At 39.3% G+C, this 25,985-nt stretch overlaps 1 protein-coding gene across 2 annotated transcripts in view; it reads right to left on the reverse strand.

Moving 5' to 3' along the window:
• DYM (dymeclin) overlaps positions 1-25,985 on the reverse strand; it is a 449,579-nt gene that overhangs the window by 376,541 nt on the left and 47,053 nt on the right. For both annotated transcript variants that reach the window (XM_053571937.1, XM_053571938.1), the window contains exons 3-4: positions 4,789-4,841; positions 99-192 (exon numbers count right to left, since the gene is read on the reverse strand). In XM_053571937.1, the coding sequence (XP_053427912.1) occupies positions 99-192; positions 4,789-4,841 (147 nt within the window). The remainder of the gene's footprint in view (positions 1-98; positions 193-4,788; positions 4,842-25,985) is intronic.

A 25,985-nucleotide genomic window follows, 5' to 3' on the forward strand; every position in this document is an offset into this window, starting at 1 on the left:
ACAGGGGTTTTTTAAAGACCATATTTTAATTCCACCAATAAATAAAAAATACTCATGTTGTTAAAATAAAGTGAACATGATTTCACCATACAGCTTACTTCTGACATTCTGCTGAAAGTTTTAGTTCTTTGGTTCTGGAAAGGAAGACCTTAATTAGCGCACCAAGATTCCCTGTTCGAGGATTGTTTTCAACTGAAAGAGAAAAAAAGATTTTAAATAGTTAAAATTAAGAATTGAAATCATCTTACAAGGGTACATGTTAAATTTACTAAATGTAGAATATAAATGTCTTAACACAATAACTAACCTTCGTAAAGTAATAACCCAACCTTCGTAAAGTTTAATGTACACTTAAATCACAGGGTGTTCTTATTACAATACAAATTCAGAATAACTAAGAAAATGCCATGAAGGCTATGTTAACCAGTTTGATGAAAATATTTCAAATTGTATATGAAACAAGCACATTGTACCCCGTGATTGCATTAATGTACACAGCTATGATTTAATTGAAAAAAAAAAAGAATTGAAATCGCATTAATGTACCAGCTATGATTTAATAAAAAAAAAAAAAGAACTGAAATCAAAGAGATTATCATAACATTTATGAAACTAAATGTCAAATTGAAAATATTCATTGACCAACCTTATGGCCAATTTCACACCTAATTAGGGAAATAAGCAATGAGAAAAACTGCTGCTTTTGGTCTTAATTCTGATCATCAAAAAATCATTTGCAAAATGAAAATGATAGAAACAACACAAGTAGCCATCCCATTGCAGAATCCAAAATTGCAAAAGAAAGGTATAATAACTAAAGATATATATTCCATTTACACTCCCACTCCTTTCTCTTTAGAAAAGTAGGCATTTAATAAAACTCAAGGCCAGACCAGGTGGCTCACACCTGAAATGTCAACACTTAGCAAGTCCTTGAGGCCAGGAATTCCAGACTAGCCTGAGCAAAAGCAAGACACCATTTCTACAAAAAAATAGAAAAAATTTAACTGGGTGTAATGGCGTGTGTCTGTAGTCCCCCCACCACTCAGGAGGATGAGGCTGGAGGATCACTTGAGTCCTGGAGTTTGGGGTTGCTGCAAGCTATGATGCCACTGAACTCTACCCAGGGCAATAGAGCAAGACTCTGTCTCGAGAAAAAAAAAAAGGAAGAAAAGTTACACCACAGCATACTGGCTTTGTGCTTAATCACTGTCAAGTTAACTCGTGTCTACCCGCTGGATAAGTGTTCTTGTCGCAGCTTGAGAGTCTGCAAATAACTACTGAACTTTCTCATTAAAGTTGTAGTGTTTTGTTCTTCCGAGTATGGTTCACCGACTAGCAGCAAATGCATTATCTAAGAGGTTGTTGGAATCCCATACCCAACCTTCGTAAAGTTTAATGTACACTTAAATCACAGGGTGTTCTTATTACAATACAAATTCAGATTCTAGTGTATAAAGTGTGAACTGAATTCTGCAGCTCTAAACTGTCTCTCAGGTAATGCTCACTGCTGTTGGTTACAAAACCCTACTGCGAGTAGCAAGGTGTCCCATCCGTTGTTAAGTTAGGCAGCTTTTGTCCACCTTTCATAATCCAAAATAAGGATCAATATTAGATATTGTTAGAGTTTCACTATTCCTCTTTCAGGGTTCAGGTTTACTTTAATGAAAGAATACTCTGAGATTTCAGAATAAACTGTTTAAAAAACAACAGTTAACATTTGCAAGTATGCCTAAAGGGACTTGACATTATCTAGCTATTATAAATCAAAACCAAATATAGAAACAAACTAAGCTGAGGGTGATATAATTATAAATATCATTCAGAATCTCAACTTCAAAATCTTTGTTCATTCAACAGCCCCTTTATTATCAAATGACTTTACAAGTAGTAGTCTAAATTTACAAATGGTTAATATATTTTTAAAAAAACAAACAAAACAACTCTACATTGTTATAAAACCCTACCAGACTACTAGACTGAAGTAATGAGAGCTTTGTATACCTTTTCATTCATTCATTCATTCATTCATTCAGGCAGCATATATTTACCCAATGGCTCGTGTGTGCCCATAGTTTTAGACACTGGGGAGAGACCTATGGACAGGACTCCCTGTCTTCATGGAGCTTACTACATACCAAGACACTTTCCATACCACTCTTTTGGATAAGATGGAAATTGAGATAAATTAAGAAAATTAAATATATGGGGCAGGCAAGGTTAGCTCATGCCTATAAACCTAGCACTCTGAGAGGCCGAGGCAGATGAACTGCTTGAGCTCAGGACTTCAAGACCAGCCTGAGCAAGAGTAAGAGCCCACTCTCTACTAAAAACGAAAAAACTGAGCCAAGAGGGTTGCTTAATCCCAAGAGTTGAGTTTCCTGTGAGTTAGGACTCCACAGTACTCTACCAAGGTGAAACTCTGTCCCCTGCTGTCCCCCTCCCCCCAGAAAAGAAAAAAAAATATACTCAATGATTTTAAATAATGCCTCATGGTAGACTCAAGATTCCAAAATATCTCAATGATGATAGCAAAGGAATTTAACAGGATCAACATTAATTGGTACAAATAAAGGGCTATGTGGAAGCTGAATAAGCTTTAAGAGTCAGAGCAGCAACAGAAGAGATCCCAAAGAAAAGCAGAAAGTGTACCAGGAATAGACTACAGAATCTGGCAAGGTTCAAATACCGGCCCCACCAGGGACTCTGTATGACATTCGGCAATTTGCTTAACTTCCCCATGCTTCCGGTTCCTTATCTATAAAATTAAGATAACAATAGTGGTTAAGTAATAAAAAGATAACTTATCTGACTCCAGAGCTTGAACTTGTAGCTGCTAACATGGCTTTCATATAAGGAAGGAAATGCCCTAGAGTAATTCAAGCAAAATCTGGGTAGCACTGACATAAAGGTATTTTAAAGAGGATTTCCATGTGGAATGAGAGAAAAAAATTGCTTCCAAGCCCCTGAAACAAACTTTCCCAATACTTTTCCAAAATACCCATGAGCTCTAAGATCCAATAACCAACAAACTGAAAATGTAAAAAACAGAGGGCAAGTGAACAGTACATGGGGATCACTGGCCCCATATACCGAGGGTAGTGGGCTCAATCCCGGCCCCAGCCAAACTGCAACAAAAAAATAGCCAGGCATTGTAGCAAGTGCCTGTTGTCCCAGCTTACTCAGGAGGCTAAGGCAAGAGAATGGCCTAAACCCAAGAGCTGGAAGTTGCTGTGAGCTGTGATGCCACAGCACTCTACCAAGGGCGACAAAATAAGACTCTGTCTCTAAAAAAAAAAAAAAAAACTACATGGTGATACAACGAACAAAATCTACATTGAGGAAACCTCTACCACCCAGTTACTTTAATAAATAAGTAGGCAGCTACTTGGGAAGGTGAGGCAAGAGGATTGCTCCAACCCAAGAGACTGAAGTTGCTGTGAACTACAATGCCATCGTACTCTACCCAGGGCAACTGAGTGAGAATGTGTCTCAAAAATACATACATAAATAAATAAATAAGTTGGGGATGGTGAGAAGGGGGAATCTTGCTATGAAAAGAAACGTAAAAACACATAAAGACATCTTAACCAATAATAATGTGTGCATTTATACTTGGCTCCAAAGTCAAACAAAATGAGACTATTAGAAACTTGAACACTCGGTGCATATTTTATAATAATAAAAAAATAAGTAGGGAAAAAATAATTTTTCCTTATCCCTTGCATAGAATGATTGACCTAGCAAAATAGCATGTACTAGTGTGTAAGGATTAAGACACCAGGACCAATGCGTTTCTTATTTACTGTGCGGAATTTAGTAAGAAATACGCAGCAGGTCCAAAAAACCTCATGTGTACATTCAGGGAAAAGGTAATAAAGATAAATATAAAAAGGCAAACAAAAATAATGACCACAAATTTCCAAAATTAGTAGAAAACATTAATCTACACATCTAAACATATCAACAATCCCCCAACAGAATTAGACACTAAAATATTTTTTTTAAGGTAAAGAGAAAATCTTGAAAGCAGTGAGAAAAAATTACTCCTCATTTACAGGAGAAAACCAACACAATTAACATCATACTTCTTATCTGAAAAAATGGAGACGATACACAGTGTTTTTAAAGTGCTAAAAGAAAAAAAAATGTTAACCATGAATTCTATATCCCCAAAATTGAAGGCAATGGTGTATCATGGGACAACTTCACAGTGAAGAAACATTGCCTCAGCTAAAAAAAGAGTTCTAAAATTGCTCTGAAGGGTAGACTAGGTACTGGCATCAGTCCATAGCTTCCCAAGGAGAGTACTGATATTCAGCAATGAGATATGTAGCACTTTTTCCAGGAAAAATTTGCAAATTTAATTATCAGACCTCATATATTATCCAATGTATTTTAATAAGTAATAACTATTCTGCTCAACACAGCCAATAACAGCATTATACAGCCAGGACAGTTGGCAAACCACAGGACATATGGTCCTGCATTAGCTATAAGAACTGTCCATGCAACCACAAAACTAACTTACCAGTTTGCTTTTTTTAAAAGTTCACTGAAAGAAGAAGCTGAACCCACAACTATAAATATAGCCATGTTATTAACACTGATTCAATGATAACTTCTAGTACACGAGAAAGTGCCAAGAATAGAAACAATTATTTTTACTATTGTTATCATCATCCAAGAAGAATAATCACTTCATGAATTCAGTTCATGAAATTTATAACAGAAAACTTGAAAAAAAGTCCATATACACAAAACACCCACTAATTTTTCCCCACTTACCTAAAGACCTGCAGACTGAAATGGTTGCTTCCCCCAAGAGTTTCAACTCAGTACTAGAGAGAGAGAAGAAAGGTAATTAATAACTGTAACACTAAAAATACACATGCAAAGGAATATATTAAAATAAGAGGAAAATAATGTAGATGAAAAATGTCATATATAGTGGTAAAAAATGAAGTCAGCAAAATAAAAGTTAAGCTTCAATTTCCAATGTAATTAGAAAATTTACTATAATTCTGAGTATGAGATGCTTAAGAGAAGAGCTTTAGGTGTCCTACCTTTTACACATTTGGGCAGGGAAGAGACTTAGAAAATTCAAGAAGGGCACTCCACAGTAGACAGCACAAGGCAGGGCCCTACACACCCATTCTAAAGGCAGTAGTGATGATGGTTAGTTAGAAAAATGCCATTATTTCTAGGAGGTATGTGCAGTGTCACTATGTCTTTAATACTTTCAAATAATTCAACAAAAAAAGAGAAAAAATAAGGCAAAAAGTAAGAGTCAATACATATATAAGCTTCAGTGGTTTACACATTTATAGACAAACACAACACACAGAAACATAGAGAGACAGACACAAACCAACACAAAGACAGAACTGAAACTTGGAAGAGAGCATATTCGATGACATTGGCTTTGACAATGATTTATTGGATATGATACCAAAAGACAGACATCAAAAGAATAAATAGACATGTAGGACTTTATCAAAATTTAAAACTTCTGTGCATCAAAGTATACTACCAAGAGAGTGAAAAATCAACCCGTGGACTGAAGCAAAATATTTGCAAATCATGTATCTGATAAGGGATTGATACCATGAATATACTTAAAAGAACAACTAAAAATGAAACCCAGGTTCGGCGCCTATAGCATAGTGGTTACAGCCAGCCACATGCACTGAGGCTGGCGAGTTCAAACCTCACCTGGGCCAACTAAACAACAATGACAACTGCAACAAAAAAATAGCCGGGCATTGTGGTAGGCACCTGTAGTCCCAGCTACTAGGGAGGCTGAGGCAAGAGAATTGCTTAAACCCAAAAGTTTGAGGTTGCTGTGAGCTGTGACGCCACAGCACTCTACTGAAGGTGACAAAGTGAGACGAAAGAGAGAGAGAGAGAGAGAGAAAGAAAGAGAGAGAGAAAGAAAGAAAGAAAGAAAGAAAGAAAGAAAGAAAGAAAGAAAGAAAGAAAGAAAGAAAGAAAGAAAGAAAGAAAGAAAGACCCAGACAACTCAATTTAAAAATGGCAAAAGACTTAAATAGCCATTTCTCCAAAGAGGAGACAGAAATGGACAATAAGCACATGGAAAGATGCTCGACACCACTGGTCATTATAGAAATGCAAATTAAAACCAGAGGGAGATACCACTTTATCAAAAGGGGTGGGGGGGACTCAAAAAACAGAAAATGCCAAGTATTGGCAAGGATGTGGAAAAACTGGGACACTTGCACACTGCTGGGGGTGTGGACAACGGTAAAGCCACTTGTTAGGGGCTAAGCTAAACTCCACCTTAAATCTGAAAAACCATCCTGTGAGACTCTGTGACAGGCAGACATAAGTCAGATAAGGGAGACATGCCACAGGCTCACCGTCTCCTTCTGCCAGTCCAGTTACAAACCCATAATATCTTACACCACAAACTTCTGACACCTTGATAAGAGGAGTTGGCCCTGCATGTCCTTGGTGCCCTGATAGGAAAGACCTGTCTGTAAAACCAGCTGCTCCTCAGTCTCCCATAAAAAGCACCACCTCCAGGCAGCGCCTGTGGCTCAGTCAGTAAGGCGCCAGCCCCATATACCAAGGGTGGCGGATTCAAACCCGGCCCCGGCCAAACTGCAACAAAAAATAGCCGGGCGTTGTGGCGGGCGCCTGTGGTCCCAGCTACTCGGGAGGCTGAGGCAAGAGAATCACTTAAGCCCAGGAGTTGGAGGTTGCTGTGAGCTGTGTGAGGCCACGGCACTCTACCAAGGGCAATAAAGTGAGACTGTCTCTACAAAAAAAAAAAGCACCGCCTCCTTCCCTAACATTGCTGACATCCCCTTTGATCTCAGCCCACCTGCACCCAGGGACAAAATAAACTTTTCTGCATGCTTGTTACACTTGGTCTCATGTGTTTTGGTCCGTTTACATTGTTTTACCTATCACTGTGGTAAAGCTGTGGGGAAAATACTGTAATTCCTCAAAAAGTTAAACAGGAAACTACCATGTTTACCACTTCTGAGTATATACCCAAAAGAAGTGAAAGCAGGATGGGTCTTGAAGAGATTATTTTGTTAAAGCAGTTTCTTCTTTTTTGAGAGAGAGAAAAAGAAGGCTCGCTTTGTCACATAGGGTGGAGTACAATGCCACAGTCATAACCCCTGCAGCCCTGAGCTCCTGGGCTCAAGTGATCTTCCTTCTTCAGCTTGCAAAGTACCTAGGATTACAGGCATGTGCCACCAGGCCCAGCTAAATTTTTTTTTTTTTTAGAGACAGGTTCTCACTATGTTGCCCAGGCTGGTCTTGAACTCCAGACCTCACAGACCCTCCTGCCTCAGCCTCCCAAAGTGCTGGGATTATAGGCATGAGTCACCGTAACTGGGCTCGAAGAGGTATTTGTATAGCGTGTGTTCACAGTACGACTGATGTCAGTAGCCAAAAGTTGGAAGTGACCCAGTGTCCACAGACAGATAGATAAACAAAATGTGGTATATACATACAATAGACTAATTTTTAGCCTTAAAAATGGGAAATTTTGAAATATGCTGCAACATAGATAAACCCTGAAGAGATTAAGCTAAGTGAAATAATTCAGCCACAAAAAGACAAATATTATATGATTCCTCTTCCTCTTATATGAGATTCTTAGAACAGTGAAACACATAAAGAGACAGAGAGCAGAATGGTGAGTGCCAGGAGCTGAGAACGGGAGAACGGGGGGTTAGTGTTTAGTCTGTACAGTTTCAGTTTGCCAAAATGAAAAAGTTCTATAGATGGACGGTGGAGACGGTTGCCTATTATGTGAATGCACTTAATGCTACATAACTGTACACTGAAAAATGATTAAAATTTATAAACTTTATGGCTGGGCACAGTGGCTCACACCTATAATCCCAGCACTCTGGGAGGCTGAGGTGGCTGGGTTGCCTGAGTTCACAAGTTCGAGACCAATCTGAGCAAGAGCAAGACCCCCTCTCTAAAAAATAGCCGGGGCACCTGTAGTCCCAACTACTCTGGAGGGTGAGGCAAGAGAATCACTTGAACCCAAGAGTTTGAGGTTGATGTGAACTATGAGGCCACAGCACTCTACCAAAGGTGACAAAGTGAGACTCTGGCTCAAAAAAAAAAAAAAAAAAAAAAATTATAAACTTTATGTAATTATGTATATTTCACCACAAGGTTTTTCAGGTACATTCCAACTCCAATTCAACCACTTACTGGATATGTGACTTCAGGTTAATTTCTTAACTCTGTCTTTGTTTCTCATACATAAGGTTGTTACGACTAAATTATATAACACATGTAAAACACTTAAAACAGTGTCTGGCATAAAGTAAACCCTCAATAAAAGATAGCTAATCTCTTGTACTCATTTCTAGGGACTCTATTCCATTCCATTGGTCTGGGTGTCTGTTTTTATGCCAATACCATGCTGTATAGTTATTACTGCTTTGTAGTATGTTTGAAGTCAGGTAATATGATGTCTCCAACTCTATTCCTTTTTTTTTCCCCCCAACTCTATTCTTTTTGCTCAAGATTGTATTAGTTATTTGGGCTTTTGTGATTCCACACAAATTTCCGGACTGCTTTTTCTAATCCTGTGGAAAACTTCATAGGTGTTTTGATAGGGATTGCACTAAATTTGTAAATCACTTTGAATAGCATGGACATTTAAAAAATATTGATTCTTCTAATCCACAAACACAGGATATCTTTCCATTTATTTGTGTACTCTTCAATTTCTTTCCTCGGTATACTATAATTTTCATTATAGAGATCATTCACCTCCTCGGTTAAATTTATCTCTAGGTATTTTACTTTTCTACAGTTACTGCAAATGGGATTGCCTTCATGATTTCTTTTTCAAATAGTTGGACAGAATAAAGAACCAAGAAATAAATCTATATAGTTACAGTCAATTAATTTTCACCAAAGGCATCAAGAACATACATTGTAGAAAGGAGTGTCTCTTCCAAAAATGATGTTGAGAAGACTGGATATCCACATTCCAAAGAATGAAACTAGAGCCCTATCTCTCACCACTTACTACATCAACTCAAAATGCATGAAAGACTTAAATATAGGACCTGAAACTGGAATAACAAGAAAACATGGAGAAATATTTAGGACATTTGACTGAACAAGGATTTTTTGTATAAGACCTCAAAAGGGGGTGGCACCTGTAGCTCAAGCAGCTAAGGCACCAGCCACATATACCAGAGCTAGCGAGTTTGAATCTGGCCTGGGCCTGCCAAACAATGACAACTACAACCAAAAAATAGCTGAGCATTGTGGTGGGCACCTGTAGTCCCAGCTACTCGGGAGGCTGAGGCAAGAGAATCACTTAAGCCTAGGAGTTTGAGGTTGCTGTGAGCTGTGATGACAAAGCACTCTACCCAGGGTGATTGCTTAAGGCTCTGTCTCAAAAAAAAAAACCTCAAACGGATAGGCACCAAAAGCAAAAAAAGACAAATGGGATTATATCAAACTAAAAAGCCTCCCCACAGCAAAGGAAACAATCAACAGGATGAGGAGACAACCCACAGAATAGAGAAAATATTCATAAACTATGCATCTGACAAGGGTTTGGTATCCAAAATACATAAGAAATTCAAACATAGCTCAGTGGTTAGGGGCACCGGCCACATACACCAGGGCTGGTGGGTTCGAACCCTGCCCGGGCCTGCTAAACGACAATGGCAACTGTAATAAAAAATAGCCAGGCGTTGCAGCGGGCACCTGTAGTCCTAGCTACTTGGGAGGCTGAGGCAAGAGAATTGCTTGAGCCCAAGAGTTAAGGTTGCTGTGAGCTGTGATGACAAAGCACTCTACCGAGAGTGACATAGTGAGACTCTGTGTAAAAAAAAAAAAAAAAAAAGACACGTCTTTTCAAAATTAAATCTTTTAAGTTTCACCTAAGATTGACATGCTCCCTAATGCCTAATGAGGTAACCTAGAAGCAATCCTATGGTAAAAAGAAGTTTATAGGTCTGTAGTACTTCACACTGTATCAGGTGTTTTTAGAGTTTCTGCCAGCCTCACAATGTCTCTCTGCTGTCGGTCTACTGTCTTCCCCACCCTTTTTCTATCTTCCCATCTACTTTTAGAGGTAAGCAGAGGCAAACAGGTGGGTGCAGCGTGACCCCACCCCTGGCTGTAGCTCACTGGGTCAGGATAGACATCTAACCTAAGCCAAGGCCAAGTCCTGGGGAATCTGGAAGGGAGATGGAAAGATGGGAATGTGAGGCTATTCTCTATCCATAGAGAAGCAGAAAACCCCGTGAGTAGGGGAGATGAACAGAGGAGCTTTGCAGAAAGAAGCAGACAACAGAAGAAACTCTGAAGATGACTGCTGGCTTTATCAGGACCAGTTCCAGAATTCCAGAAGCCTAGCAGTGTCACTGACCTTGGATTCTATGAGACACTCCTGTCTCTTCATCACATATTTCCCTCTCAGACATAGGCTAAGTCAAATTGATTTTTGTAAACCACCAAACGACATCAAATTAATAAATCACTGTGGTCAGATACACATTAGTAGCTGGCAAGAGATAAAATTTATGAATTCCTCAGTTTGTTTACTCAGGAAAAAACGTAAAGAGGCATAAAGCGCAAACAGTTATAAAGAGCTTTCTGAGGATAACAAGCTAGACCATAAAAACTTTGACTAGTGCTTCTACCTTCTTCAGTCAGTGTCACTCTCTTCTAAAACTGGCCGGCCAGGCCAGTGAGATAATCTGGCACTCTAGTAATCCTAGCACCCTAAGAGGCCAAGGCAGGTGGACTGCTTGAGCTCAGGAGTTCAAGACCAGCCTGAACAAGAGTTAGATCCCATCTCTACTAAAACTAGAAAAAGCTAGGTGATCCTGGTGAAGGGTGCCTGTAGTCCCAGCTACTCAGGAGGCTAAGGCAAGAGGATTGCTTGAGCCCAGGAGTTTGAGGTTACCATGAGCTATTGTATGTAACTCCAGGGTACTCTATCCAGGGCACCAGAGTGAAACTCTCAAAAAAATAAACAAATGAATAAATAAATAAATAAAACTGACTGAAACCAAGAACTTCAATTATATACATGTGGCTATAACCTTTGAAAGGTACTAAATTTGTTCACTCAGCAAACATAGTCTGGGTACCCAGGACATGCTAGGCTCAGTGAAAGATGCCGCCTCTGCCTCCAGGCCACATGGGAGAATGAAGCAGCAGACAGACTATTCCCTGCAGAGGAAACATGAAGATCAAGACCAGCCCTGTGTGTGAGCTCACAGGGTGTACACTCAACCTACCCTGGGAGGCATCAAGGAAGGCATCCTGTGGGATGTAACCGTTCAGTCCCAAAGGGCCAAAAGAAATCAGACAGACAAAAGGGAACAACGTGGGCAGAGGCATGGTGGTCACAGAGAGCCAGCAACACAGGGGAAGGGAGAAGTATACTAGATGGTGTATGGAGTTAAGTCTCACAACAGAAAGGTACTAGTAGTCCCAAAACAAAAACCAAAGCGAGGCTCTGATTTATCTTTAATACAGTATTAGCCTGAAAGGGGATTAATGCCAACACGTTAGTGAGGTTAGTTTGACCATCACTTCCTCTAGGAGGCCTTCTTTGATCACCTAAGACCAGGTGAGAAGCCTATCTTCTACCCCAAAATGCCTAACCATGAACCTGAGCACTGGGTAGTGGGACTGCCCAACTACTCATCACAGCCCATCAGACTGTGGACTCCTCCTTCATCACAAGACTCCCAGGCCAGCACAAAGCAGGTAGCTAATAAAAACGTACCGAATGAATCAATGCCACTGTCAGACACTTCATCACTTAAGGACAAAATTACTTCCCCCTTGCTCCTCAAGGAACACTTCCAGCCCTCCATTTCCAGCCCTCAAAGCAAGGTCTGCCTCTGAAGTTTAATTTTTTATTAAAATATTTTTTAAAGACATTTGTTTTGAAGCTATCTGAGTTGTCACAATTATCCCACTTCAGTTGACAAGCTCCTCCTTGTGCTAAGACAGTCAGTACCTGGTTGGGCCCACCAGGCCCACACACAGCCATGATCTAAAACACTACTGCCACCACCTCCTTCAAGAATCTTTACTGTGAGGGAAAAACATCTTCAGTGCCCAGATAATAGGCTCCGTGAGAACAGGGACAATCTCATTCACGCATGCGTCCCTAGACATGCCTGAGACAGTGGCTTGGCCAGAAGAAGAACCCTTAGTGATTATCTGTTAACCAAAGGAGTCACAGAGCTCTGATGCAGTTTCCCTGCAACTTCTGCCCTTACTTCTACCAAGGAACCAGCCAAGCACAACCCTGCCAAAAGCAACGCATTGATTGTTACAATAGAAATCCTTTCCTCTCTTCCCTCCATCCTCCAATTTTCTAAACTTCTTGGAATGTTTTAAGAATAATCTCCTTTCCCATTTGCTTGATTTAGAGCTATAATGAGGTGGTAAGCAACTGGGGTGGCTGGTAACTGTTGCTGCCTGTTATAGGCATCTATGCAGAGCACTGTTTTAGTTAAACAAATGAGCTCAGATGTTCTGGCAGCAGGCAACTAACAAATCATCATTTGCAGTAAATAAAAGTAAAATGGAACTGCAAAAATATGCCAATGTTTCCAAGACAATTACAATTAGAAACCAAATGTTATTTCCAAAGGCAGATTTGGGGCAATCAAAATACTCAAAATGGAGGCAAAAAAGGCAGGAGTCAAATATTCATTTGAATTTGAATATTCATAGTTGCCCAAGAATATACTCTCATGCTGATTCAGATTAAATAAATGAGTACCACATAGTACACTTGAAACTTAATGTACACATAAATTCCATACCTCCAGGGCAAACTGAAAACTGTCAATAACGGAAGATTAGGAATAAATACTTAAAAACTAGTAATCTCTTAATCAAACTTGCTAAACAAACTGAATGAGATAAACAACTATCTTGAGCCAATGACCACATATGACTCCACCTGAAGCAGTCCTTAGCCGGTATCAGGCACCTTCTCAGAGCATGGCCACACTATCATTCTGGTGGCAACATAAACACAGGACAGAAATCTCAGTTTCATTTTTCATTATTTCATTTTACTTATGTGTCGAGTCTATGTGATATTCTGATACATGTATATAAAGTATAATATCCAGTCAGGGTAACTGGGATATCTACAATCTCAGACATTTATCATTTCTTTGTGTCAGTTTTGCTGGTGACAACCCAAGGAGCAATGAAACCTAAGGGACTGGAGAACTATGCCCAAGAATATCTCTCTCCTCTCTCTCTCTCTGTCTCTCTCTCACACACACACACTCGCTCATGCAAACACAAACATACCCCTCCAGAAAATCCACAACAGGTCTAAGGATTTTCCTACAGCTTTGAGAAACTTCATAGGTCTACAATGAAGATAATTCGGCAAGGAAAGTGGTGATTAAATTTTTCACAACCATAGGAAAGCTCTTAGCCATTACCCCTGCCATTTCTGGGCTATGCTCTCCTATTCAATTCCTTACTTTGATTTCATGAATTTCCCTAGGGAGACAGCTGTCAACCTCATACCCTCCACAGGCTTCTGCTACAAAATTCCAACAATGAACACCAACGGTACAGTCAAGTTATTTCCAAGTTACATGTCAAATAATCAATGTAATATATGCCACCTCTGCTGAGTCTGCCACTGCACATCACACCAAAGGTAAGTTGCTGAGGAACGTCAGTGGCAGAGATGACAAGGGAAAACAGCAAAAGACTGAATAGTCCTAATGCCATATTAAAGACTTTGGATTTTACCCTACATCTAATGAGGAGTCACTAACCACAAAATCAAATAAACACACTACTCTTACAGCAGCAGCAAAATGTCCCAGATAGTTAAATATTGGACCCTGGATACAACTATCCTGAGATCTTTAATAGTAAGAAGAAAAAGAACAATAACAAAATATTAATGCCTCTGCCAGGGCATAAGATAAAGCCTAACCACATGCTCACAGCAATCACTATGTAATTAACCACTGCAGCCAAATGTCAGGGTCACAGACCTGGAGAAACCATGTAACAGTTTACTAAATCAGAACACAGTCAAGTATATGCTCTTTAAAAATTCTAGTTTAATTCCACTAAAATTAAATATCAAAATGAAATAACAGAAAGGAATTCCAACAGTAAGAATATAGAATGTATCTGCACTCATTAAATTCAATGGCTGGGCACTTCCAAAACATACACATCAAGTATATTACCTGTCAATTTAACAACACCATCAATTACCAGAACTCATGTACAAGGTTCACATGGATTTCCAATCATGTGCTCATTGCTAAAAACAACATATGTACCAAACATAATGGAAAGAGTACAGTTTTTGAAGCTGCAGATTTAAGATACAGCTTCCTCATTTCTTTCGTATTGGTATGATCTAACCACATTACTTAATTTGAGAGATTCTGCTTCCTCGTCTATAAAACTGAAGTAGAGATATCACCATCTCACAGGATAGCTGTGAGGACCATAAGCCAATGTGTGAAGTGCCCAGTACAGTTCCCCCAGTCCCCCACAATAACAACAAAAAAACTACAATTATTAAACTATCAATTTTCTATATATTTAATTCTTAACACATTTACAAATAATTTACCAGCCTTTCCCTATCTTCCCCAATTGAGAAGGAAGTATAAAACATCATTTAGGAAATGTTGAAGTGGTTATACATTCTGAAATAGTACCAAGGCAACTACATAAAACAACTATAGGTGATCTGCTTTGATTCTGCTTACATTAATGCTTTTAATGTTTTTTTGTTTTTGAGATAGAGTCTCACTTTGTTGCCCTCGGTGAGTGCCATGGCATCATAGCTCACGGAAACCTCAAACTCCTGAGCTCAAATGATCCTCTTGCCTTAGCCTCCCGAATAGCTGGGACTATAGGTACCGCCACAATGCCTGGCTATATTTTTTTACAGATGGGGTCTCACTCTTGCTCAGACTGGTCTCGAACTCATGAGCTCAGGCAATCCACCCTTCTTGACCTCCCAAAGTGCTAGGATTACAGGTGTGAGCCACCACACCCGGCCTACATTAATGTTTTATTGTAAATATAGTCTTAATGAATTACAAAGGAAATCAATATTCCTTAATTGCCTGGCAAAACTTCTCAGTATTAAGTAACTTATATTTGATGCTCTGCATACACTGTATCATATCATTGATCCTCACAACCATCTTGTGAAAAAGAAACAGCAAATAGTATTTTTATTCTATGCTGACTCATGCACTGGGGGTGGCAGGTTCGAAGCCGGCCCAGGCCTGCTAAACAAAAAAAAAAGTATTTCTATTCTACAGATCAGATAATGCAATTTATAAAGAAAATACTGATAAAAAGTAGCATAACAGAGACTTAAATCTAGATAATTTGTATTTTCGAAAAGAAAATGGCTTTTATTTTTTATTATCATGAAACTGAACCAATTCTAAAACTACAAGGAGGTGAGACTACACACCAATCAGAATCTCAAAAATAAAAAACTGACAACAGCAAATACCAGTAGAGAGGCAGGGAAACTGGATCTCTCATACACCGTTGTGGATATAAACAATACAGCTACTGTGGAAGACCATTCGGCAGTTTCATATAAAACTAAACATGTACTTACCATACAACTCAGCAGTTGTATTCTCAAGTATTTACCTCAAAGAAATGAAAACTTATGCTAACTCAAAAACTAGTACATGAATGTTCACGACAGTTGAATTACCACAGCCAAAAGGCAGAAACAATCTAAATACCCTTCAATGAGTGACTGTTACAAGAAATAATGGTACATCCACAACATACAATATTCTTAGCAATTAAAAAGGAATGAACTAGGCTGGGCGCAGTGGCTCACACCTGTAATCACAGCACTTTGGGAGGCTAAGGTGGGTGGGCTGCCTGAGCTCACAGATTCAAGACCAGCCTGAACCAGAGTGATGCCTCGTCTCTAAAAATAGCCAGGCATTGTGGCAGGTGCCTGTAGTCCCAGCTACTTGGAAGGCTGAGGCAAGAGAATCACTTAAGCCCAAGAGTTTGAGGTTGCTGTGAGCTATGACACTACAGCACTCTGCCAAGGATGACAAAGTGAGACTCTGTCTCAAAAGAAAAGTGTTTAAAAAAAAGGAATGAACTCTTGAGGCACACAACCTCCAAGGATATACACATCATCAAAGAATGTCAGGACACTAAGCTGAGTAAAAAGAGCTAATGCCAAAATGTTACATATTATCTGTTACCTAACATTCTTGAAATAAAATTAGAGAGATGGAAAACTGATTAGTGGCTGCCAGGGGTTAGAGATGGGGAGAGGAAGAAAAGGATCGGTGTGGCTCTAAAGCAGTGGTTCTCAACCTTCATAATGCTGCGGCCCTTTAACACAGTTCCCGTGGGTCACAACCCACAGGTTGAGAACCGCTGCTCTGAAAGGTTTATAAAAGGAAAGCACTGTATCCTTTTTCTTTTTCTTTTTTATTAAACAGAGTTTCACTTTGTCGCCCTGGTAGAGTGCCTTGTGTCATAACTCACAGCAACCCCTAACAGTTATAGTCAAGTGATCCTCTTGCTATGCCTCCCAAGTAACTGGGACTACAGGCACCCGCCACAACACCTGGATAGTTTTAGAGACAGAGTCATACTTGCCTTGGCTGGTCTCGAACTCCTGAGCTCAAGTGATCCACCTGCCTCAGCCTCCCAGAGTGCTAAGATTATAGGTGTGAGCCACTACACCCTGTATCCTTTTTATAAAAGGTCTCACTCTGTCTTCCAGGCTGGAGCGTAGTGATATGATCATAGCTTACTACAGACTTGAACACCTACACTCAAGCCGATTCTCCTGTCTCAGCCTACAGAGTAGCTGGGACTACAGGTATGACCCACCACACCCAGCTTGCACTGTATCTTAATTGTGGTATTGGCTACATCAATCCATACACAGGATTAAAAAAAATGAATGTATGACTAACTGCTAAAATCTTAATGATCTCTGGGATAATACTGATATCAATTTCCTGGTTTTGATACTACTGTAGTTATACAAGATGTAATGTTTGGGGAAACTGAGTAAAGGGTACTAGGGACCTTCCTGAACACTTTTTGCAAATTCTTGTGAATGAAATTATTTCAAAGTAACTTTTAAAAACTGAACTAGAAAAAGCCAGACAGTGGCTCACACCTGTTATCCTAGCACTTTGGAAGACTAAGGTGGATGGATTTCTTGAGCTCAGCACTTTGAAACTGTCTGAACAAGAGCAAGACCCCATCTCTACTAAAAATAGAAAAACTGGGTCAGCGCCCATAGCACAGTGGTTACGGCACCAGCCACATACACCAAGGCCGTTGGGTTTGAACCCAGCTAAACAACGACAACCACAACAAAAAATAGCCAGGTGTTGCCATGGGCACCTGTAGTCCCCCCAGCTACTTGGGAGGCTGAGGCAAGAGAATTGCTTAAGCCTAAGAGTTTGAGGTTGCTGTGAGCTATGACACCACAGCACTCTACCGAAGGCAACATAGTGGGACTCTGTCTCAAAAAAATAAAATAAAAAATAAAAACTGAACTAGTAATCCCAGCACCTTGGAAGACTGAGGTGGGAAGATTGCTTCAGTCTAGAAGTTCAAGACCAGCCTGGGCAACAAAGCAAGACCCCATTTCAACAAAACATCAGAAAAATTAGCCAGGCATGGTGGTGCACAACCATACTCCCAGCTACTCAGAAGACCAAGGCAGGAGGATCACCTGAGCCCAGGAGTTTGAAGCTACAGTGAACTATGATCACACCATTGCACTGCAGCCTCAGTGGCACAGCAAGACCTTATAAAAACACATGAAAATAAAAATAAGCAACTGAACCATAAAAAATATTAAAAAGTTAAATATACCCATTTTAAAAAGATACACAGAATTTTCCATGAAGAAGATTATGCAATACGAGTAGTATTATAACTGCATTTAGATACTTTCCCATAGCTTTAACAACTATGTGTTGTTCTAGCATGCAGAAGTACCCATTTGTATTTGTTTATTTATTCATTCTCCTCACGAGTGGACATTTAAGCCATAAGCAATTTTCTGCTACCATACAACTGCTATGAATGTCTTTGCACATTTATCTTTCAACACATATTTTGAATTTGTCTAATTATCTCCTTAACATAAAACCTAGGAGTATAATTGTTAAGTCAATGAACACTTGTATTTTGATGAATATTGCAAATTACATTCCAGAAAGACTTAACCAATTATCTACCAACAGTGCACAACTATGGTTTATAATCTCCCACATGTAGCCAAAAGTTGCAAAATTGCAAACTCAGATCGTTTGATGCCAAATCCAGTAATCTTTATACTCAGGGAAGTGTGTGATGACAGTAAGCAAGGAGAAGCAGCTTTATTACAAATTTACAGACTTTTTTCTCTCTAAAATGGCAGAGAGGAATTCATAAAGCATATGATGTCTAACTAATAAGTTATTTAATATTACCACACACGGTAAATTTAGAATGAACTATATTTAACACCACTTAAATTTTTTAGCTGTACCAGGCAATCGATTTTTGTACTAAATAACACAGGGGATGGAGCACATCAGTACTGTATAGTTTATAACATTTTTTGATTTAAAGTGACAACACAACACAGCTCTGACCTTATCTTCAACAATGGTCTAGTGAACAGAATATACTTGTGACAGAAAAAGTAAAAATTTAGCAAATTGTAGGTAAAAAATTGTGATTTTTTTTTTATCATAAAGATAGGTGACTGGCAATATTGCTGCTTAAGTATTAAATGACTCCAAATGTCATCAGCCACAATTCAGGAGGTGACAGAAGAGAAACAACCTTGGCTTTGATGGGTAGATATGCTCTCTACCACAACCTCAGGGAACACCCCACCATGAATTCACAAAAGAAAGAATAAAAAGAGCAGAGTGTGGTGCTCAAGCATGCATCCCTTCATTAATCAATAGAGTGCCCCTGTTAGACGTCAAGCAGCTTTCTCAGCCTGACAAATAAGAAAGAACATTGCTTGGAGGAGGGGAACTCCATTGGTATAAAACTTGTAGTTCACTGGGCCAGGCGAGGTGGCTCATGCCTGCAATCCTAGCACTCAGTGAGGCCAAGACGGGCAGACTGCTTGAGCTCAGGAGTTCAAGACCAGCCAGAGCAAGAATGATACCCTGTCTCTATAAATGGCCAGGTGTAGTAGTCCCAGCTACCTGGGAGGTTGAGACAAGAGGATCACTTGAGCCCAGGAGATTAAGGTTGCTGTGAGCTATGATGCCATGGCACTCTACCAAAGGCAACATAGTGAGACTCTGCCTTAAAAAAAAAAAAAAAAAACTTGTAGCTCAAGTATTCAGTTTTCCAGCCAGGTAAGATGGCTTACTCTTGTAATCCTAGCACTTTGGGAGGCTGAGGCAGGTGGACTGCTTGAGTTCAGGAGTTCCAGACCAGCCTGTACAAGAGCGAGACCCCGTCTCTACTAAAATTTTAAAAACTAACCCGGGGCTCGGCGCCCATAGCACAGTGGTTATGGCGCCAGCCACATGCACAGAGGGTGGCGGGTTCAAACCTGCCCCAGACCTGCTAACAACAATGACAACTGCAACAACAACAACAACAACAAAAATAGCCGGGCATTGTGGCAGACGCCAGCTACTTGGGAGACTGAGGCAAGAAAATCACTTAAGCCCAGGAGTTTGAGGTTCTGTGAGCTGTGATGCCGCAGCACTCTACCAAGGGGTAACATAGTGAGATTCTGTCTCAAAACAAACAAACAAACAAAAAACCCAACTAACCGGGCGCTGTGGTGGGTGCCTGCAGTCCCAGCTACTTGGGAGGCTGAGGCAAGAGGACTACTTAAGTCCAAGAGTTTGAGGTTGCTGTGAGATATGATACCAAGGCACTTTACCCAGAGCAACAAACTTTGAATAAACTTCTGAATAAATAATAATAATAATCAACTTCTGAACATAGATTTTGCTGAGCTAAAATAATAATAATAATTTAGTTTTCTTTTTTTTTTGTAGAGACAGAGTCTCACTTTACCACACTTGGTAGAGTGCCGTGATGTCACAGGACTCATAGCAACCTCCAGCTCTTGGGCTTCAGCGATTCTCCTGCCTCAGGCTCCCGAGCAGCTGGGACTACAGGCGCCCACCACAACGCCCAGCTATTTTTTGGTTGCAGTTCAGCCGGGGCCGGGTTTGAACCCGCCACCCTCAGTATATGGGGCCAGCGCTCTGCTCACTGAGCCACAGGTGTCACACAATAATAATTTAGTTTTCTACAACCAAAATAAAAAAAGTGGGCCATCTAATAAACTAAATATCTATTTCTCATAATTGTCACATATGAAAATACACAAGTTACTTACAATATTTTCATCAACTGGTATAGCAGGTTGAGTATGCAAGTAAAATAGTCACAGCACACTTATTCAGCTGGTAACCAATGGTCTGTAGGTTATCGTAGAGTCAATGCACAGCAGGAAGGAATGGTTTGTGCCCCTTTGTGGTTTCTATCGTTCAATACTTTTTGCCTCTATCAACTCTCACTCTCTCTTTTCTTTGCTACCAATCCATTCGCCTCTTTCTTCTTCATCTGGGCATACTAGATTTCCACGTAACATAAGCACCAATGAACACTGCCAGACATGTAGTGGTCCTCAGTGATTAAAGAAATAAAAGGTCAAGCGGCGCCTATGGCTCAGTGACTGGAGCACCAGCCCCATATACCAAGGGTGGTGTGTTCAAACCCAGCCCTGGCCAAACTACAACAAAAAATAGCCAGGCATTGTGGTGAGTGCCTATGGTCCCAGCTACCCAGGAGGTGCTCTACCAAGGGCAACAAAATGAAACTCTGTCTCTTAAAAAAAAAAGAAAAGAAAAGAAAGAAAGAAAGAAAAGAAAAGATTGACACTATATAATCCACCCATGCAACAAAAAACTACTTGTACCCCTAAATCTACTGAAATAAAAGAGAAAAACTAAGAAGTTGAATAACATGTAATTGTTAAAAAGAAGCTTACCAATTGGTTGTAGAATAACACAGAAACCTTTAAAAGTTTTATAGTGCTCTCAAAGATAGAAGTAATTAGGTTCCTATGTAAAATTAGATTTTAAAAAACTTTTTATGCTACAGAAAGGAAATTAATTTTTTCTTATTTGAGACAGAGTCTTACTTGGTCATCCTTGGTACAGTGCTATGGTGTCATAGCTCACAGCAACCTCAAACTCTTGGGCTCAAGCAATCCTCTTGCCTCAGTTTTTCATTTTTAGTAGAGACGGGGTCTCACTCTTACTTAGGCTGGTCTCGAACTCATGAGTTCAAGCAATCCATCTGCCTTAGCCTCCCAGAGTCCAGAGTACTAGGATTTCAGGCATGAGCCACCAAGCCTGCCCAAAAAACAGAAATTTTTAAATCTAATAAAGCAAAGACATTTTTATAACTGCTACGAAACCTATAAACTTAATATTTCGTTTTATATGGAATCAGAAAAAACCTCGAATAGCCAAGACATTACTCAAAAATAAAAACAAAGCAGGAGGAATCACGCTACCAGACCTCAGACTATACTACAAATCAATAGTGATCAAAACAGCATGGTACTGGCACAAAAACAGAGAAGTAGATGTCTGGAACAGAATAGAGAACCAAGAGATGAATCCAGCTACTTACCGTTATTTAATCTTTGACAAGCCAACTAAAAACATTCAGTGGGGAAAAGATTCCCTATTTAACAAATGGTGCTGGGTGAACTGGCTGGCAACCTGTAGAAGACTGAAACTGGACCCACACCTCTCACCATTAACCAAGATAGACTCTCACTGGATTAAAGATTTAAACCTAAGACATGAAACTATAAAAATACTAGAAGAGAGTGTAGGGAAAATCCTTGAAGAAATTGGGTTGGGCGAGTTTTTTATGAGAAGGACCCCCCGGGCAATTGAAGCTGCTTCAAAAATACACTATTGGGACTTGATCAAACTAAAAAGCTTCTGTATAGCCAAGAACACAGTAAGTAAAGCAAGCAAACAGCCCTCAGAATGGGAGAAGATATTTGCAGGTTATGTCTCCGAGAAAGGTTTAATCACCAGAATCCAGAGAACTCAAACACATTAGCAAGAAAAGAACAAGGGATCCCATCGCAGGCTGGGCAAGGGACTTGAAGAGAAACTTCTCTGAAGAAGACAGGCGCACAGCCTTCAGACATATGAAAAAATGCTCATCATCTTTAATCATCAGAGAAATGCAAATCAAAACTACTTTGAGATATCATCTAACTCCAGGGAGACTAGCCTATATCACAAAATCCCAAGACCAGAGATGTTGGCGTGGATGTGGAGAAAAGGGAACACTTTTGCACTGCTGGTGGGAATGCAAATTAATACATTCCTTTTGGAAAGAGATATGGAGAACACTTAGAGATCTAAAAATATATCTGCCATTCAATCCTGTAATCCCCCTACTGGGCATATACCCAGAAGACCAAAAATCACACCATAACAAAGATATTTGTATCAGAATATTTATTGCAGCCCTATTCATAATTGCTAAGTCATGGAAAAAGCCCAAGTGCCCATCGATCCACGAATGGATTAATAAATTGTGGTATATGTACACCATGGAATACTATGCAGCCTTAAAGAAAGATGGAGACTTTACCTCTTTCATGTTTACATGGATGGAGCTGGAACATATTCTTCTTAGTAAAGTGTCTCAAGAATGGAAGAAAAAGTACCCAATGTACTCACCCTTATTATGAAACTAATGTAGGACCTTCACATGAAAGCTATAACACAGTTACAACCTAAGAATAGGGAGAAGGGGGAAAGGGAGGGGAGGGAGGGGGGAGGGAGGGGGATTAATGGGATTACACCTGCGGTGCATCTTACAAGGGTATATGTGAATCCTAGTAAATGTGGAATGTAAAGGTCTTAGCAAAATAACTAAGAAAATGCTACAAAAGCTAAGTTAACTAATGTGATGAAAATGTGTCAAACGATCTATGAACCAAGTGTATGGTGCCCCACGATCATACTAATGTACACAGCTATGGTTTAATAAAAATAAATAAAATTAAAAATAAATAAAGCAAAAGAAACCTATAAACTATAGTTTGGTCAGGGAGCTAAAATTTTAAATTACATATTTCCTAATTCATAGCTTTCCATAATTTAGACCGGTTTCATTTTACTTTTAGGAACATCAGTCTGAATTGCGAATCTCAATTAATGAAAGGTGAATCATTACAGGCAAAAAATTGTGGGGTTATAATAAACTTCTGAACATAGACTTTGCTGAACTATAAGATTCATAAAATAAATGCTGAAGACATTAAGCCCCTTTTTCTAAAAATTGTGCCATAAAATTATTTTGAAATTGACATTTTATAATAATGATGTCATTTTCAACCCAAAACATATTCTGACGAATACATAGTATTTGTCAGTTTAAAGTATGATCTGAGTAAATCAACAAGTAACTATTCAGAAAACCACAGAAGCATTTCTGAAGACTTTTTCTGCCTTACCTTAGCAAAGAGAATTACAGATATCATTCACAAAACTAACGAGAATCAGTCCATTCAATGGTTAAACTGTGGGAAGCTTAATGTTTTAAAAGGTCCTATTCACAGGAAAAAGTCAAATGACAAAAACTATATATAAATTTATTATAGCAATTTTTAAAGCACTAAGTAGAACCAAAGAGGTGTTTATAGTCATGTGATTCACAGATGATCCTATAGCTGTCACTCAAGTGCCAAAACGAAAATAACTGTAACTATTAAAATGTCAAAATTTCAGCGACTTTCGTGCCAGATAATATATTTATTTTTTTAAGAAAGTAAAAGAAAAAATGACTTTAAAAAAATCATCCTCCAACCAATACAGTAAGAAAAAGGAATCAAGGGAACACCTGGAGTAAAGCTACTTGCCCCCTTTACATCAATGTGTTCAGCAATATTCTTTTCCCCCATTTAAACCTTTGATTTCAGGGAGTAATTAATCTGGGCAAACTCAAGCATGTTGAAAGGCATAAATGAATAAACAGAAAATAAAGGTTTTGACTTAAGAACCGGACTTCTTGTGGTCCCTCAAGTTGGGAAAATAAGATACCAAGAAAAGTTAAATTTATTTGTTCCCTTAGTAATAGAGCCTAGTACATTATTTTGGTTACCAAGCAAACGATGGTGAAAGAATTAGAAAAGAATCTAGAAAACAGTTTAGCAGCTATCCCAGGCCCACCTCAGTGACAGCATATTGTTTCAACTTGAGAAATTCTAAAATAATTGCACATAAAGCGTGCCAAAGAGAATAAAAATACAGAAACAAAAACAGCCATCAAAGATTTAAAGAAAAAATTGTTTTTGTCAGTTAAGAACTTGTGACCTAATTCAAGAAAAGTCTCTTTTCCTGGTTCTCAACTGAGGAATCAGATGAGGAAGCTTTGAGAAAGGATCGTTCATTCAGGGAGCTCCCCACAAACAGAGAGAAGATTCACCGCACCCAAGGCAAGGTTAAAATACTCAACAGGTTACTCATCAGTGTGCGCACTACTGTAAATAATAGCACTCAAGGGGCGGCGCCTGTGGCTCAGTGAGTAGAGTGCCAGCCCCATATGCCGAGGGTGGCGGGTTCAAACCCAGCCCCGGCCAAACTGCAACAAAAAAATAGCCAGATGCCGTGGCAGGCGCCTGTAGTCCCAGCTGCTCGGGAGGCTGAGGCAAGAGAATCACGTAAGCCCAAGAGTTAGAGGTTGCTGTGAGCTATGTGACGCCACGGCACTCTACCCAAGGGCGGTACAGTGACACTCTGTCTCTACCAAAAAAAAAATAATAATAACAGCACTCAAACATAAAGGTACCTGCGATTGTAAGGCAAACATAAAGGTACCCGTGCTTTGAAAGTGCTTGAAAATGTGAATATATCTGAAATTATCTTTTACTTTTATTTATAAATATAAGTTGTCTATTTTTTAAGACTTAAAAAAAAATAAGAAGTTAACTGATGACTCCATATTGAATCTCAGAGTCAAAGCATTCCATTCTTTTTTTTTTTTTGTAGAGACAGTCTCACTTTACCGCCTTCAGTAGGGTGCCATGAGCATTCCATTCTATAATAGACATACTCTTATTTGACAATGTGAATGTACTTTCGTCACATTATTATTATTATTATTGCTTAACATTTCGATGCAGTAATTTTCTGATTTCTTTTCTGAATATATTTATGTTCGTTCATTCTTTACAAGGTTTTTGTTTCTAGTCCTTATCTTAAACATTGTTATTGTTATTAAATTTTAAGCCTCTTTAATTTTGTGAAAGCAAAAAATGGAAACCTAATAAACACATGTATATGTAAAAATAAAAATAAATAAATAATGTGAATATATAATCTGATGACTATTTTCTCAAAGAGTACCATATAATTTAATGCTGTAGGCTCTTGTAGGCTCTTCAGTCATTACCTGAAGCTCAGTCTATGATGAGTCTATGCTTCCAAATGGAGACCGTACAGTAGTACAATGGTCAACAGAATTCTTGTTTGGAGTTACACAAATGTTTAAATCTACTAGTTACTCACTGTGTGAACTCTAGACAGCCTTCCTAGGTCTCAGTTTTCTCATGTATAGAAATAACAACATAGGCTGGGCGAGGTGGCTAATGCCTGTAATACCAGCAATATGGGAGGCTTAGGTGGGTGGATTGCCTGCACTCAGGAGTTCAACACCAGTCTGAGCAAGACTGAGGCTTTGTCTCTAAAAAATAGCCAGGCGCTGTGATGGCCGCCCAGCTACTCGGGAGGTTGAGGCAAGAGAATCGCTTGAGCCCAAAAGTCTGAGGTTGCTGTGAGCTATGACACCATAGAACTCTACCAGGGGTGACAAAGTAAGTCTCAAAAAAAAAAAAAAAAGATGGTGGCACCTGTGGCTCAGTAGGGAGGGCACTGGCCACATACACC

The sequence above is a fragment of the Nycticebus coucang genome, chromosome 19 (genome assembly GCF_027406575.1).
Source record: "Nycticebus coucang isolate mNycCou1 chromosome 19, mNycCou1.pri, whole genome shotgun sequence".
Classification (NCBI taxonomy): Eukaryota; Metazoa; Chordata; class Mammalia; order Primates; family Lorisidae; genus Nycticebus; species Nycticebus coucang.